We start from the raw sequence: 18,039 nt of genomic DNA, 5'->3' as shown, positions 1-18,039 counted from the left end.
AAGGGATCCAGATCCCACAAGGCCAAGGATCTACTTGGTAGTCCAAATTCTGGCCCTGGTGGCTTGAAAAACATGCCTGGAACATGTGTATGTATGCATGACCCAATCCCAACAATGTTATTTATAGCTGACTACTTTTTGACTAATTCTGTGTGTATGTGTGCTTCTTTGCTGGCATACCTCACAGGGCTGACAGAATAAGCAAAACGCAGACCATCCCCGGAAGCCTGGATATCGCTGTGGACAACGTTCCCTTAGAGCATCCAAGTATGATCATGATGATGTCATGGTTTGGTTGCAGACTTTTAAACAGTTAATAGTTTTAGTGTTTGTTTATTTGTTTGGTTATGTAAGTTTTGTTTTGCTTTCGGGGTTGGGATAGATGGCATATATTATCCTACTATAAAATATATATTGAGAGTTGGACTTCTTATTTCTCCATTAAGAGAAACTATAAACCATCTTCAGGATAGTCTGATTTCCATCTGGTATGCCCCATGCTCCCACCAAGGTATTGAATGATATCACGGAATCATCAAAACCCTGGAGGGTTGCAGATGAGCAAAGTTAGGTGCAGATAGATTCGTAAACCAACCTGTAATGGGAAAATTTACATTCTACCCAGTTTCTCTAACTTGAAATACAGGGCTAGTTCTGCCACAGTGTGTTGCCAAAGACTTTCCCTAAACACCAGTGGCCATACAGAGCTTATAACTGGAATATTGTGAGACTCTATTGCTACACAGAGAGCCTGTATCTTTTTCAGAATATGGTCTAAATGTGTTTTATGTCAATAAAACTTGAATTTCAGGAGGAATGTTTATTAAATGGTGCATGAGAATGTCAGAATTATCTTCATCATGAGATTGGTTTGGTTTTGTTTTGTTTGTTTTGTTACTTCTGATTCAGCCTTTTAATGATTTTCTCAGAGAGGCAAAGATTGAATAAAGGCATCCTATGAGCTACAACCAGGAAGATTATTACCAAGAATATGTGGATTATTATTATCAGTATTAAGTTTTCCATTCTAATAATTTTTCCACAAGTCACTTTAATATGAAATACAGCACACATTCTAACGTATACCATGGCTCCAAATCATTTTTATATTGATTGGTTTGAAAAAGCAGAGGCTAAACTAAGCCATTTCCTCTACCTGATTTGTGAAACGTGGCTTTTATAATCTATGGAAAGGAAAAATAACAGCAGATAAAGCTAAATATTCTCTTTGAAAGAGTTACAGGACATTAGAGAAATTTGAACTTACAACAAAAATATGATCATTGATTTTGGAGGGAAAGTGTAAATAGCTAATAATTTTCCTTTTTTGATCACAAGGAGATTTCATTTGGGCTAAAAGATCGAATGTCTTATTATCTTTCAGTGCCACAACTTCAGCCTTCAAATTACTATTGTTTTTTTTTAGAGCTTTTTGCTATAGGGCATGTGTGCTTGCCAGAAAGACAGAGAGACAGAAAGTGAGAAATCAACACCCATGGGGGATGGCCACACCACAATCCCTTCTCCTCTATTCTCCTCTCAGGATCTTGGGCACGCACGCACACGCGCCCGGCATGAGTTTAAGCCATCGGGTCCGGGACTCGAACCACGGTCAACTACGTGGGAGTTCATCGACATAGCCATTATGCTAACTGCTGGTCCCTAGCCTTCAAATTATTTAGCAATGAAAGTTTTGTTTTATAAATTGTTAATGTTTTTCCTTTTTCTTAGACTATTCCTACAAGGTTAGATTTTTAAAAGTTGTAAAAACTAAAGAGAAAAATAAAATATCTTCTATCTAATAATGCAGACAAGGCTCGGACCCACGCAATGACATTGGTTCATAGAGAAAAGTTATTACTCCATCTGGTACTATCAGTAAAATATCCATTGGACAAAGTTTTATTTTGTCATATATTAGGATTTTTTTTAGTATTATATAGCTATAGTCAGTTGATTATTCTTTATGTTATAATATCTGGTTAGTATGTTCCGTTTATTAGCTACAATTTACTTTCGGTGTGACAAAAATAAAATAGTTACAAATACATTCGAAAGTCATACCAGTTTCCTTGAGATATGAGTTTGATATTAAATACATAGCCCATGTATCTGTTCCTCCCACCTTCTACAAATTGTCATGCTAGCATAAGTTACCATCGATTGGTATACAAGCATGGAGTTTTCTATTTTGAGTATTTTCATTTTAAATATTTTATGTATTGCTCACTTAAGGTGAACTGTATTAAATGACAAACTCTTATTTTCTGATTTTTTTAAGACTGTGTAACATCGTCCTTTATCCCTGTCAAGCCTTTCAACATGATGGCTCAACCAGAGCCCACAGTGGAGGTGGAAGAATTTGTTTACGACTCTACTAAGTATTGCCGTCCTTACAGAGTATACAAAAATCAGATTTACATTTATCCCAAGCACCTCAAGTATGATAGCCAGAAGTGTTTCAACAAGGTATGATATAAGTTTCTGCAATATCGTTTTCCTTCTTCACCATACTGTAAAATAAAATGTTTTGTTTTTTTCTTTTTTCTTTTTCTTTCTTTCTTTCTTTCTTTCTTTCTTTCTTTCTTTCTTTCTTTCTTTTTGCTGTAGTGTGCATATGCTCCCCAGAGAGAGGGGAAGTGAGAAATCACCCTCCACAGGGGACGGCCACATCACAATCTCTTCTCTTCCATTCTCCTCTCAGGATTTTAGGCACATACACAGTATTTGGGGTATGCACACACACATGCCTGGTGTGTTTTTGAAGCTGCCAGGCCTGGGACTCAAGCTGTACATGCGAGATCCAGCACCTTAACTACCACACCACCTACTGACCCCTAAAATAGTTTCTTGAAAGTACAAGTATAAATTACTATAAGCCAACATCTTGCAGTGAAAAACCATTTGGAGAGAATACTTAGGAAGAGGCACTGATGAGTTTTATCCTAGAAGTGTTTAAAGATGCACAATTTTGCAATATAATAATGTTTTCTGAAATAAGTTCTAAAACCTTTTGTTTTAGACCTTTTTACCTCCTTTTAGTTCCTTTTGATACTCTGAAAATAACATGCCTTCCTCTTCCAATACAAATCCTTTTTCCCCTTTTAAACAATCTCTCTAGATCTGCTATTTTGGGGCACCATGAATAAAAATCACAAAAAAATGTTGGCTATTATACATTTTTTCAGATTTAATTAGACATTACTTATTTTAGGCACTTGGATTGATTTTGATATTATTTAATAGGAAATTGCAATGTCTCCATTTCTATGCTATAATTTCAGGCACGAAATATAACCGTGTGCATTGAATTCAAAAATTCTGATGAAGCGGATGCCAAGCCGGTGAAGGTGAGCCAGGGATGCCAGGCAGACAGAGCACAAAGGGGGGAGGTGGCTGCAGAGGTTGTTCCCACCATTGACGGGCTTTTATGTGAGTGTGGTTCAAAGCGGAGCAAGTTAATGAACTTATTTTAAATGTTATGAAATGTACCTGATTTAAAAGCCAACATTAACTAAATTTATTTAAAATGCCAGTCTTAAGGCCTTCTCTTGAGGCAAATTAACAGTCATGATTTGATATTAAAGAACTACTCTTATTGTATTTTTTTTAGGTTTTTGCTATAGGGCATGTGTGCTCATTGGAGAGGAAAGACAGAGAGAGAGAAAAAGAGAGAGAAAGAGAAGGAAGGAAGGAAGGAAGGAAGGAAGGAAGGAAGGAAGAGAGAGAGAGAGAGAGAGAGAGAAGGAAAGAGAGAAAGAAAGACAGTGACGAATCATCCCCCAGGGGGATAACAACACTGCAATCCCTTCTCCTTCATTCTTCTCTCAGAATTTTGGACACACACATTTGCCCGCCGTGATTTTCAAGCCACCAAGTCCAGGACTCAAACTGCAGTCAGTCACATGGGAATCCAGTGCCTTAACCACTATGCCACCTGCTGACCCCAAGGAAACTATTCTAACATGAAGTAAATGCAAAGATTCCCCTTTATAAGATGCTGCCCTTTTCAAAGATTAGTTCCCCTCACCATTCTGCCTGCTCGATTAAAAATGGCACATCCCAGCTGGCCAGCGTGTGGCCTTTGCAGAGGGACTGCTGCGTGCAGGCTTAACGACTTAGCTCAGTGGTCTAGTGATGTTCACATTTATGAAAGGTGTGTGTGGCCAAATGCCTGAGGGACTGGAAAATGACTCCAGGAAGCCAGTCCTGGTTGTTGACCATGTGATTTAATAAAATCAATAAAACTATGAAGTTTATATGAACCATGATGTTTTAACCTATAAAACTGCAATTGGATGACATTTTTAAGAGTTTGCATTTGATATATACTGTTTTATTTCAGGGGATTCAAACAACATAAAGTAACCTATAAAAATAGAGAGGGGGATTATCTTTAGTGGGCCTACTATAGACCTTCCCAGCCTCAATAAATCAGAGGAATAAGATAGTGAAGGACAAAAGTAATTTCTAACTAACCCCACCATTATCTAAGATAATCTCTTAAAGTACTCTGTCAAACACAAATTGTGTCCCCTAATTCATGTTACCAAGATCTAGGTTTGTAGTATTACTCAGAATAAATGATAATCAATTGAATAATTCAGTCAGAGTAAAGAAAGACTTCACTAAAAATCTTCCTTAGCCACTGTCAGCATCCACAGTGCATTAGCATCAGGAGAGAAAAATTAAAGTGAGACATACATGTCAAGCACACAGAGAATGTTGAGACAGCATGAGAGTAGTGTTTTTGTGGGTATAATTCTAAGAAAGGGATGAGTGCAGGTGTGGGTTTCCCTACTTCATTGTATTCTGAAACTCCACGCAGGTATAGCAAATCCAGATGTCAGACTCCAGAAGAGGGGCCCCAAGCTTTGGCCTCAGGGGGCTTTGTATTGTAGCTCTATGTTTAGAAAGTTCCATGTCACATCCTCTGGCTGATTTGGGCCTGGGGTAGAATAGTAATGCACTTTATGGAATCTGGAATAAACCCTGTCCTGCCAGCTCAGCTTTCATGGCTGGGAGTTTACAGGTCTAACCACGCCTGTGATCTCCTGGGGTCAACTCTAGATGAGAATTGGTTCCATGGACCCTTTCAGCAAACTACTTTGCAGGATCCATTTTGAACATGTTAGCCTTTGGGGTCATCCAAAGTTCCATAGTGCATCGGTCCAGGTACTTGGTCCTGGTGTAATGTCTGTATGAAGACTAAAAAGCCTCCTAATTTTCATCAGCTGCCTCTCATTACATTATAAATGCAGAGCAATAAGCCAAAGAAATATGAGGTTAATGAGATGTCAGCTAAGCCTGGTAAGTCATCACAAAGTGACTTTCATTCCTGGAGAGATAACTGAAGAGTCGTGACCTTTTTTTCACTTGGAGATTATTTCAGACACTCTACACTGTTCAACCTATAACTTCTTTTTTCCCTGTGACTTTTTAAACAGTGTATCTACGGGAAACCTGGAGGACCCCTCTTTACTTCCGCTGCCTACACAGCAGTTCTGCACCATTCCCAGAATCCGGATTTCTCAGACGAGGTAAGGGCCAGCCCTTCACTGCCTGAGCAGTTCCTAAGGAAGATGGGAGAATGGGTCAGATGATACATGACGAAAACACCATCTAGACCACACTTCAGACTAAGACATGCCTTGTCAGGTATGCACTTCCCAAGATTTATAAACCGCATTCAGTGACAAATTCTGTGTATGCTGCAAATTCATTTATCTCAGCCCAGTATCCGCCTTTCAAAATGTGATTTTATTCTATCTTTTTTTTAAGGAAGACTAATTTCGTTTTTATTTCACGGGTCAGAATAATAAAAATCATGTAAAATTAAGTTAGATGACTTTCCCTGTCAATGGCAGCATTTCATGTCATAATGAAAACAATGACCAGAGTCTGAGCCCACACCAGAGCTTGAGTGAGGTTGGCCGCCTTCATCTCTCAGCATGTCCGGGAGCAAGCCCTGCTCTAAGTCTCAAGACTCCTACAATGTACTAAACTACACTCTGCACACACATCACCTCAATTAGTCCCTGGAAACAGGAACTATTAGTACTGAGAAATAGGTATTATTGGTGCCTTTCTTTTTATGGATGAAGAAGCCAAGACTCAGAAGGGTCAAGTACTTTGCCAAGGGCACACAGTTATGAAGTGACAGAATTCAAACCAAGCCGTGCCTGAGGCATCACCAGTGTTCTAGAATGTATACTATTTAAAAATTTTAAAGATTGAGTCAGTGGTACATATCACTATATACAGGTTGGCTTACATTGTAAATGGCTTCAGACAAAAAAGTTCATGCTTTATGTAACCATAAAGCAGAGGTCTGAATGAATGCAACCTATAGATGTGAAGCCCAGGATTAAAAATATCACACACTCCTGTATGAATTTCCTATTGCTATTGTAATCAAGGACCACAAGTTAACAACACATAGTAGTTGCTTTACGGTTTGAGATCACAGGTCTGAAATGGGCCTCTCAGAGCCCAAGCCAAGATGTCGGCACGGCTGCATGCCTTCCAAAGGCTCTTGGGGAAGAGCGCTTCCTCGCATTTCCATTTCCTGGAGGCCGCCCACGGTCCTTGGCTTCTGACTCCAACAGTCTTGTGTCTGACCTCTGCTTCTGTCCTGTCTCCTCTGACTCTACCCTTCCTGCCTTTCTCTTCTGAGAACCTTGTGATTAAACTGCCCCCTTGGAAAAGCCAGAAAAATCCCTGTCTCATGGCCCTTAACTTAATCACATCTGCAAAGTCCCTTTGCCCTGTCATGGGTTCTGGGGATTAGAACACAAAGGACATTTTTATGCCTGCCACACCTTGGGCACGTTAATTACTGTTAGAATAATTTTAAAAGCACCATTGAAAAAACCTGTCTGACATTATTCCTTCCTACGGATCCATTTAGCGTTCTTAATTTTTCCCCCATAAATTCAGAACACAAGGGGGGAAAGCTATTACTCTGTTACAGAATATTTACTGTATTGGTGCACCCTTTGGCCAGGCCCATCAAGACCCATTCTGGGCAGACATAATTTTTTTTTTAATTGATGTTCTTACTGTTGTTAACTCTAGCTTTTAATCTTTCTCATTCTCATGTGTTTCCCGGGATCTTCATAAAAGCTGTAAGCTTTTCCATGTGAGAACATGAATATAATGAATAACCTGGTATTCTGCAAAATCAAATCCAAGACTTAATTTTCTTTCATATTATAACAAAAATAAAAATGGTTGCATTAATTAAAAAAAGAAGTATAAATTCTTTCAAGGCACTGTTAAAATAAAATGTGAATCTTTGCACTATTTAAGTGAAGGGTTTCTTCATTCATATTTAGTCAACTGGACTTCTCAAGTATTTGTTGTACTCTCATGTGCTCTGAATACTGGCCAAAAATAAGCCTTTTCTATTGCATTGTTTGTTATTGTGAATTTTGAAATGCATGTTGGCTTTTGTTACTAGATTAGCATGCTGGTAGATAAAGAATATGCTATCTGTAAACCATGTAAATTTGTGAGTTGTCAAGCATCAGATTACAAACCCAGATTACTCCATAGTTTCATATTCAATACATCTGGGTTCAGGTTTGAGAATTTGTTATTTCTAAACATTTCCAGATGACCGATGCAGTGGAGCTGAGGACAAGACTTTCAAAACCACTGTCATAAATCCTTTCTTGCACAATATGAAAATGAATGAGTGGATTTGTGGGGCCAGCAGGTGGTGTGGTATTTGAGGTGCTGGACTCCCGCATGGCCAACCACAGTTCGAGTCCCAGACCTGACAGCTCACTTTCTCACTTTCCCTCTCTCTTTTTCTCTGTTTCTGGTGAGGGCACATGACCGATAGCAAATTTTAAAATAATAGTAAAATTTTTTTGAGGGGAGAGGTTTTTGCTATAGGGTGGGTACGCTTGCCAGAAAGACACAAAGAGGGAGAGAGAAAGTGAGAAATCACCCCCCCTCCCAGGGGGGGATGGCCACGCTGCAATCCCTTCTCCTCCATTCTCTTCTCGGGATCTTGGGCATGCACTCACATGTGCCCGACATGAGTTTAAGCCACTGAGTCTGGGACTCTCACATGTGCCCGACATGAGTTTAAGCCACTGAGTCTGGGACTCGAACCACAGTTGGCTATGTGGGAGTCCAACGACAAAGCCATTACGCCAACTGCTGGTCTCAAAATAATTGCAAATTATATCAATCTTTTTTAAAAATAAAATGAATTAGCTAGATGCCCAATAAATAAGGTGGCAGATCGCATGCATTGGTATCACCTTAGGGTTTGATTCAACAATTCTGGGAACCATTGAGCTGCTGGTATTGAGATGAACGCAGCCACCTGAACAGGTCTTGGAATTCCAGTGTGCTGTGGTCATCAGCAGTTGTGGCTTCCTGTCCTAGAAGACCTTATCACTGACTGTAGCACTCTTAGTCCCTCAGAGCCCCATTTCACCTCCGGCGTTGGCTCCTACCCCCTGTACCTTACTGCTTCATAAAGTTATTGGGAGAATTCAATGACAACATGTCTGTCAGGGCTTTGTAAACTCTAAAATGTGCTTTGATATGAGTTATTTCAAAAATTTCTTTCTAGCAATATGGAGTATGCTCCTCTTTAAGTACATTTTTAATCTGTATCCAGTTTGTCTAGTGTTTATTCAGAAGGATTATTTATAAAGCTACAATATGACCTGTTTACAAAAGCTCATCAGTGACCACAATAACACATTCACATGTTTCGTTATTTTTCAAAAGAGATTCCATGCTTAAGTTATATCATTTACTCCTGCCATGCTTCTCAGTAATGTGCATCTGAATTGCCTGCAGAGCTAATTAAAATGCAGATTCTGATTCAATACCTCTGAGGTGGTGTCAGATTCTGCATTTCCAATGAGCTCAGCAGTGATACTCCTGCAGCAAGCCCACAAACAGCACTCTTTGGGAGGCAAGGATTTAATGTTTACTCAATTTATGTCCTTCAATCTGTCCGTTTGGTGTTCCACAGTTATTCTTAATCTATACACTAATGGCACAAATTATCAAATGAGAAACACTAGGATTATTAACATCTACTACAGTAAAAAAAGTAAAATATCATCATATGAACACATTACTGCTGGCAGAATGGATATTTACTGAGAGTTATATTAGTATATCCTGGGGCCAGCAGGTCGCATCGTGGTTAAGGCACTGGATTCCCACATGGCTGACTACAGTTCGAGTCTAGGATCTGGCGGCTTGAAAATCATGCTGGGTGTGTGTGTGTCCATGCCCATAATCCCAAGAAAAGAGTGGAGGATATGGGATTGCAGTGTGGCCATCCCCCTTGGGGGATGACTTCTCACTTTCCCTCCCTTTGTCTCCCTCTGTCTGTCTCTGGTAAACACATGCATCCACAGTTGGCTATGTGGGAGTCCAACGACAAAGCCATTACGCCAACTGCTGGTCTCAAAATAATTGCAAATTATATCAATCTTTTTTAAAAATAAAATGAATTAGCTAGATGCCCAATAAATAAGGTGGCAGATCGCATGCATTGGTATCACCTTAGGGTTTGATTCAACAATTCTGGGAACCATTGAGCTGCTGGTATTGAGATGAACGCAGCCACCTGAACAGGTCTTGGAATTCCAGTGTGCTGTGGTCATCAGCAGTTGTGGCTTCCTGTCCTAGAAGACCTTATCACTGACTGTAGCACTCTTAGTCCCTCAGAGCCCCATTTCACCTCCGGCGTTGGCTCCTACCCCCTGTACCTTACTGCTTCATAAAGTTATTGGGAGAATTCAATGACAACATGTCTGTCAGGGCTTTGTAAACTCTAAAATGTGCTTTGATATGAGTTATTTCAAAAATTTCTTTCTAGCAATATGGAGTATGCTCCTCTTTAAGTACATTTTTAATCTGTATCCAGTTTGTCTAGTGTTTATTCAGAAGGATTATTTATAAAGCTACAATATGACCTGTTTACAAAAGCTCATCAGTGACCACAATAACACATTCACATGTTTCGTTATTTTTCAAAAGAGATTCCATGCTTAAGTTATATCATTTACTCCTGCCATGCTTCTCAGTAATGTGCATCTGAATTGCCTGCAGAGCTAATTAAAATGCAGATTCTGATTCAATACCTCTGAGGTGGTGTCAGATTCTGCATTTCCAATGAGCTCAGCAGTGATACTCCTGCAGCAAGCCCACAAACAGCACTCTTTGGGAGGCAAGGATTTAATGTTTACTCAATTTATGTCCTTCAATCTGTCCGTTTGGTGTTCCACAGTTATTCTTAATCTATACACTAATGGCACAAATTATCAAATGAGAAACACTAGGATTATTAACATCTACTACAGTAAAAAAAGTAAAATATCATCATATGAACACATTACTGCTGGCAGAATGGATATTTACTGAGAGTTATATTAGTATATCCTGGGGCCAGCAGGTCGCATCGTGGTTAAGGCACTGGATTCCCACATGGCTGACTACAGTTCGAGTCTAGGATCTGGCGGCTTGAAAATCATGCTGGGTGTGTGTGTGTCCATGCCCATAATCCCAAGAAAAGAGTGGAGGATATGGGATTGCAGTGTGGCCATCCCCCTTGGGGGATGACTTCTCACTTTCCCTCCCTTTGTCTCCCTCTGTCTGTCTCTGGTAAACACATGCATCCTATAGCAAAAACCTAAAATAATAATAATAAAATAAATCAGTATATCCAACACTAGCAGTTGAACATCAACTTTGATTTCAGTCAAAGAACTATTAAAAACCTGTGCCTGGCTTTCCCTGCCCCTGGGCAAATGATTTTTAACCTCAAGCCAACCACAATGTCTTTCATTGCAGGTGAAAATTGAGCTCCCAACACAGCTCCATGAGAAACACCATATTCTGTTTTCTTTTTATCACGTCACCTGTGACATAAATGCAAAAGCTAATGCCAAAAAGAAGGAGGCTCTGGAAACATCAGGTACAACAGAGGAAGTAGCTTCTCATGTCATCTGTTTGTCTTGAGTTGGAGAGTATATTAAAAGCTCTGATTTAAATTTTTTAGTGAAATTTAATATTTATACATGATAAATAGCTTTATTTTTACTTCTTATAATGGAGGTTTGTACTCAAACGTTTTCTCTGTTTCCTTTACACAGTTGGATATGCTTGGCTTCCCCTGATGAAACGTAATCAGATAGCGTCGCAAGAATATAACATCCCAGTAGCAACAAGTCTGCCTCCTAATTATTTAAGCTTTCAAGATTCTGCAAGTGGAAAGGTATTGAGTAATGTATAATTTAAAAGAAAGAAAAAGCACATCAGCAAAATGGCATGAGGTCATCTTTCTTTGCTATTTAAATTAAGACCATCGTGTGTGTGTGTGTGTGTGTGTGTGTGTGTGTGTGTGTGTGTGTGTCCATTGTCTTTATGAATCAAGTGTACTTGCAACATTCCAGATCTCTTGTTTAGTTTATGGCCACGAGATCTAATAAAAATGATCCCCCGATATCACATTGGTCCCTTCTACCAATATCAACAAATTTATTTGGATCTTTTATTTTCCGTCTCTATGGTAAAGGAAGATTAATGGATAAGGCTGGCACGTTAACACAAATTATAAACAAGCTATTTATTTTCTTTATTGCAAATCGTCTCCATCACAATAACAAACTTTTTTGCAGCATTGTGGAAGTGACGTGAAATGGGTTGATGGTGGCAAACCACTTTTCAAGGTATCAACATTTGTCGTATCGACAGTGAATACTCAGGTGAGTAGGATGTACTGAAGTATCAGCATTTCTCTACCATGTAGAACCATAAAGTGTCTGTTGTATTTACAGGATGAGAGTAATCATTTTATGAGGTACAAGTGAGAAGGTGATTGAATACTACAAAGGAGGAATGTTTGGAGTGTAATTTTATGCCTTTCTCAAGATAGATAGACTGTCCTAATGCCTTAAGGCCAGACACCATAAAAATTCACATCAAAACACCAGAAGTGTGTTTAATCAGATGATACTCCCCTTGAGTATGGTTTACGTGCACTGACAACACCCAAATATTAAAAGTATTAAATGTTGGATCAGATGGTGGCATATCTGGCTGAGGTTCCAGGTTCTTCTCCGGAAACCTGAATATACCTTACATATGTGTGCCCATGATTCGGAGTTGGCTAAGGCTGGGCGTGGCTTGTAGTATGAAGACCACGTTGGAGCTGCCTATCAGTCTTTCTCTTTCTGTCTCTCTTGCTTATGGAAGAAAGAACGATATGGTCAATGATAAAAATAAAATGGGGCAAGCAGGTGGTGTGCATAGTTAAGACACTGTACTCCCACAGGGTCTACCGCAGTTCAAGTCCAAGACCTGGCGGTTTGCTTTCTCACTTTCTCTCTCTCTCTCTCTCTCTCTCTCTCTCTCTCTTTCTCTCTCACTCTCTGTCACTTTCTAGTGAGTGCACATGTCCTATAGCAAATTAGTAATAATACTAATAATAATAAAATTAAATTTTACAACAATTACAGTAAATAAATAAATAAGTAACCTTGGGGGCAGCAGGTGGTGTGGTGGTTAAAGTGCTGGACTCCCATATGGCTGATCATGGTTCCAGTTCCAGGCCTGGCCTTGAAAACCACACAGGGCAGGAGTGCATGCTTGTCCACACTCTGGTGAGGAGAATTGAGAATGAAAGGATTGTGACACAGCCATCCCCCCAGGGGATGATTTCTCACTTTCCCTCTCATTGTCTCTTTCTCTCTCCACTGAGGGAATGTACCCTAGCCAAAAAAAGAAAAATCTTTAAAAAATTAAAAATAAAATAGAAATAAAAGTATCGCACTTTGATTTCAAAACTGAGTGTAATTCCCAGTGTCTATCCAGGACTCCCCAAATGGGAAGGCCATAGGTTGGCAGAACTTCCCCTGTGAGTTGCTTTGGCCAATTTCTGGCTCAATAACCCTGGACAAATCACTTTATCCCTTGAAGTCTTGATGGTATCAGTAAATCTCACTAAAGGTTGTAATGAAGGTCAAAATGAGGAACTAAATGTGAAAATATTTCATGAACTTCAAAAAGCTACACACACAGAATTATTGTCATTATTGGAAATTCACCCCTTTCATTGCAAGGCAGCTTGTTTTATCACAATGTGAAGAGTTCCCCGGCACAAATCATTAAGTACAAACTTTAAGTATACAAAATATGGGCCTTCTTTCTCAAGGTCAATGTGCATCTGCTTTTCAGTTTTATGCTTCATGCTACTCTATCAGGTTCTTTAAAAATGAAATATCCCTGGTATTGCATATGTATTGGGTCAAAATTTCTTTTAGTAACTGTTGGCACTTTGGCCAATTCGGTCATCATGCCCAGTCCTGGACCCACAACTTCTTAAACTCATCTTTTCTTTGAGGTCATCAGCTCTGGTCAATCTCCATCAAATCCCTTTTACTATTTTTAGGTTTTTGTCATAAGGTGCATGCACTCACCAGAGAGAGACAGAGAGAGGGAAAGTGAGAAGCCATCCCCTGGCGAGATGGCCACACCTCAGTGCCTTCTCCTCCATTCTCCTTTCAGCATTTTGGACATGCACCCGGTGTGATTTTCAAGCTGCCAGGCCTGGGATTCGAACTACAGTTGGCCATGCAGAAGTCCAGTGCCTAAAGTACCATGCCATCTGCTGGATCCCTCCAAATTCTATTTTTATGTACTTTAGACGGTCCTGAGTTTCTTTTCATCATACCCTGGTCAGTTTTCTCCAAATAGCCCAAGCCTCTCCCTACGACATCATCATACACCTTTTCTCTGTCTACACCTCGAGCACCCACTCACTCCACTCACAGCATTCACTCTGTTTTCAGGACTCCCTGCACTGTGTCCTCCAGCCACAACACATCCATTCAGTTCTCCCAAGACTCAGTGGTCTTCTTGACTCTCGGCCCATCCCTAGTGGGAAGGAGATCTCTCTCTCTCTCTCCCTCATTGGGCTACTCAGTTCCTACCCATGCCTCAGATCTCAGTTCAAATGCCACATCCCCCAAGAAACCTTCCCTGTTCTTTGACCTCGCAGACAGGGCTGGGCAATCTTGTTACATACTCACATGGCACTGCTTTTTGTTGGAAGCCTTTATCAAAGTGATTGCTTAGGTCTGTGTGGAAGTCATGGCCTGGTATCAGTCTCCGTGCCGTAACAGAGGGTCTGCAGTGGAAGCGATCTTATCTGCCTTCCCCTCTACTCTGTTCTCTGTGCCTGCCAAGGGCTAGACCCATAGGCAGCTTTCAATAAATAATGATCAAATAGATGAACCAATGGAGATATTTGAAAGGAAAAGTTATCTCTGTATGAAAAAAAAAAAAAAAAGAAGAGAGAGAAATATAGCCAGGAAGCAGAAAACATCATACACACACACACACACACACACACACACACACACACACACACACACACCAATCTGAGAGGAACTACAGATAACCTTAAAAAAATCATTGAATGTCAAAAAGGATGCCCTCATGCAAATCCTCTACCCACTTCACAGCTTCGTCACTCAACACAGAGTGGAGAAAATTTCCAAATAGCCTTCAAGAAGGCCATAGGTTGGCAGAACTTCCCCTGTGAGTTGCTTTGGCCAATTTCTGGCTCAATAACCCTGGACAAATCACTTTATCCCTTGAAGTCTTGATGGTATCAGTAAATCTCACTAAAGGTTGTAATGAAGGTCAAAATGAGGAACTAAATGTGAAAATATTTCATGAACTTCAAAAAGCTACACACACAGAATTATTGTCATTATTGGAAATTCACCCCTTTCATTGCAAGGCAGCTTGTTTTATCACAATGTGAAGAGTTCCCCGGCACAAATCATTAAGTACAAACTTTAAGTATACAAAATATGGGCCTTCTTTCTCAAGGTCAATGTGCATCTGCTTTTCAGTTTTATGCTTCATGCTACTCTATCAGGTTCTTTAAAAATGAAATATCCCTGGTATTGCATATGTATTGGGTCAAAATTTCTTTTAGTAACTGTTGGCACTTTGGCCAATTCGGTCATCATGCCCAGTCCTGGACCCACAACTTCTTAAACTCATCTTTTCTTTGAGGTCATCAGCTCTGGTCAATCTCCATCAAATCCCTTTTACTATTTTTAGGTTTTTGTCATAAGGTGCATGCACTCACCAGAGAGAGACAGAGAGAGGGAAAGTGAGAAGCCATCCCCTGGCGAGATGGCCACACCTCAGTGCCTTCTCCTCCATTCTCCTTTCAGCATTTTGGACATGCACCCGGTGTGATTTTCAAGCTGCCAGGCCTGGGATTCGAACTACAGTTGGCCATGCAGAAGTCCAGTGCCTAAAGTACCATGCCATCTGCTGGATCCCTCCAAATTCTATTTTTATGTACTTTAGACGGTCCTGAGTTTCTTTTCATCATACCCTGGTCAGTTTTCTCCAAATAGCCCAAGCCTCTCCCTACGACATCATCATACACCTTTTCTCTGTCTACACCTCGAGCACCCACTCACTCCACTCACAGCATTCACTCTGTTTTCAGGACTCCCTGCACTGTGTCCTCCAGCCACAACACATCCATTCAGTTCTCCCAAGACTCAGTGGTCTTCTTGACTCTCGGCCCATCCCTAGTGGGAAGGAGATCTCTCTCTCTCTCTCCCTCATTGGGCTACTCAGTTCCTACCCATGCCTCAGATCTCAGTTCAAATGCCACATCCCCCAAGAAACCTTCCCTGTTCTTTGACCTCGCAGACAGGGCTGGGCAATCTTGTTACATACTCACATGGCACTGCTTTTTGTTGGAAGCCTTTATCAAAGTGATTGCTTAGGTCTGTGTGGAAGTCATGGCCTGGTATCAGTCTCCGTGCCGTAACAGAGGGTCTGCAGTGGAAGCGATCTTATCTGCCTTCCCCTCTACTCTGTTCTCTGTGCCTGCCAAGGGCTAGACCCATAGGCAGCTTTCAATAAATAATGATCAAATAGATGAACCAATGGAGATATTTGAAAGGAAAAGTTATCTCTGTATGAAAAAAAAAAAAAAAAAGAAGAGAGAGAAATATAGCCAGGAAGCAGAAAACATCATACACACACACACACACACACACACACACACACACACACACACACACCAATCTGAGAGGAACTACAGATAACCTTAAAAAAATCATTGAATGTCAAAAAGGATGCCCTCATGCAAATCCTCTACCCACTTCACAGCTTCGTCACTCAACACAGAGTGGAGAAAATTTCCAAATAGCCTTCAAAGGTAGGAACTGGTTCTGTCTCATGAAGTTAGCTGTGGACCTCCTAATTTTTGGCTAATCCAAGCATTTTGATTCTGAAGCTGTCTCTGTGCATACAAGGTAGTGTACACTCTCATTAAGGAATCTTAGTAGTACACGCGTTAAGAAATGTGTAAAAAATTGGTAGATGACAGCAGAAAAAGGAGGAACAGAAAGATAAACATGGAGGAAGAAAGAAAATAAAAGAACAAAAGATAGAGAAAGAAGGAAGGAAGGAAATGAGGAAAGAAGGAAGGGAGAAAAAGAGAGACAAGAAAGAGGCACAACCAAGAGAAGTAGCTCTCTGGCCATTGTCATGTGGCCAAGAAGGACGACCGTATGGGAGAGACAGAGGGTGGGCATGGAGTCAGGGTAAGCCTTCAGATGGCCAGAACATCCAGTGAAAGTGAAAGTTTTGTCACTCTCCCTTCTTGACTAAGTACTTGCACATTGAGGCATCAATCTTACAGAATGCTCACTTTGCATCAATTGATGTGTCATCAGAAATAAACACTTTTTGTTTTGTTTTGTTTTGTTTTGCTGTTGCAGGACCCACACGTGAATGCATTTTTCCAGCAGTGCCAAAAAAGAGAGAAAGATATGTCTCAGTCACCTACCTCAAATTTTGTCCGCTCTTGTAAGGTAACATGGCATGCCAATAGCTTCAATGCTTTCCAGGGTAAAAAAATGGGCAAAAGAGACCTTTACATTTTTTACAAATTAAGAGGTGATTATTATTGAGGATTTTCAATTACCTTATTAATTCAGAGAGGAAATGGTTTTATTGTATAATTCCTAAATGAATCCTGTCTGTTGATAAAAAAAAAAAAAAAAAGCAAAAAATCAGTGCTTTCCAAAATGAAAATGGTTGAAAATCAGGATCAATTTATTTTAAATCAGTAAAGTGAAGCGTCTTACTAGCAGGGCGCGTGCATGCCCAAGATCCTGAGAGGAGAATGGAGGAGAAGGGATTGCAGCGTGATCATCCCCTCTGGGGGGTGATTTCTGGCTTTCTGTCTCTATGTCTCTCTCTGTCTGTCTGGCGAGCACACGTACCCTATAGCGGAAACCTCTCCAAAAAAAAAAATAAATAAAGAGTCTTACTAGCAGTGCTTCCATGCTAAATGCAGAAGAATAAAAGTCAGTTAAGGTGAGCTACAATATTTATGTCAAAGTTCGGGCAGGGAACCAGCAGCATAATGGCTATGTCGCTGGACTCCCACGTAGTCGACCGCGGTTCGCGTCCCGGACCCGGTGGCTTAAAACTCACGCCGGGCGCATGTGCGTGTGTGTCCAAGATCCCAAGAGGAGAATGGAGGAGAAGGGATTGCGGTGTGACCATCCTCCCTGGGGGGTGATTTCTCGCTTTCTGTCTCTATGTCTCTCTCTGTCTGATTGGCGAGCGCACACGCCCTGTAGCAAAAACCTCTCAAAAAAAAAAAAAAAAAAAAAAAAAGTTCGGGCAAATACCAGCAGAACAGGCAATGTTTCTAATTCATTTACTTTCTAATTGAGAAATAAATATGGCATATATTTATCACGTGCAATATAATGTTCTGAAATAGGCATATATGTGCAGTGGTTAAGTCAAGTTTATCAGTATAGCCATTACCTCCCATACTTACCATTTTCTGTGGTAAGAACACTTAAAATTTACTCTCTCCAAAGTTTTTAAGAATGTAACACACTGTTACTAACTGTAGTCACCATGTGGTTTATCTCCTGAATGTTTCCCTGGCTAACTGAAATTTTGTTTCCTTTGATAACCTCTCCCCAACCT

General features: G+C 40.3%; 1 protein-coding gene across 5 annotated transcripts in view; it reads left to right on the top strand.

Annotated features, from left to right (window-relative positions):
• Window positions 1-18,039, top strand: part of DOCK10 (dedicator of cytokinesis 10) — a 262,391-nt gene that overhangs the window by 162,186 nt on the left and 82,166 nt on the right. For all 5 annotated transcript variants that reach the window (XM_027769882.1, XM_006143303.3, XM_027769880.1 and 2 more), the window contains exons 16-23: window positions 188-267; window positions 2,282-2,469; window positions 3,285-3,350; window positions 5,448-5,540; window positions 10,837-10,960; window positions 11,139-11,260; window positions 11,664-11,750; window positions 16,809-16,901. In XM_027769882.1, the coding sequence (XP_027625683.1) occupies window positions 188-267; window positions 2,282-2,469; window positions 3,285-3,350; window positions 5,448-5,540; window positions 10,837-10,960; window positions 11,139-11,260; window positions 11,664-11,750; window positions 16,809-16,901 (853 nt within the window). The remainder of the gene's footprint in view (window positions 1-187; window positions 268-2,281; window positions 2,470-3,284; window positions 3,351-5,447; window positions 5,541-10,836; window positions 10,961-11,138; window positions 11,261-11,663; window positions 11,751-16,808; window positions 16,902-18,039) is intronic.

This window comes from Tupaia chinensis, unplaced genomic scaffold (genome assembly GCF_000334495.1).
Source record: "Tupaia chinensis unplaced genomic scaffold, TupChi_1.0 Scaffold000095_1, whole genome shotgun sequence".
In the NCBI taxonomy this organism is placed as follows: domain Eukaryota; kingdom Metazoa; phylum Chordata; class Mammalia; order Scandentia; family Tupaiidae; genus Tupaia; species Tupaia belangeri.
Note: the sequence above shows the minus strand (reverse complement) of the source record. Positions and strands in the feature narration are given on the sequence as shown.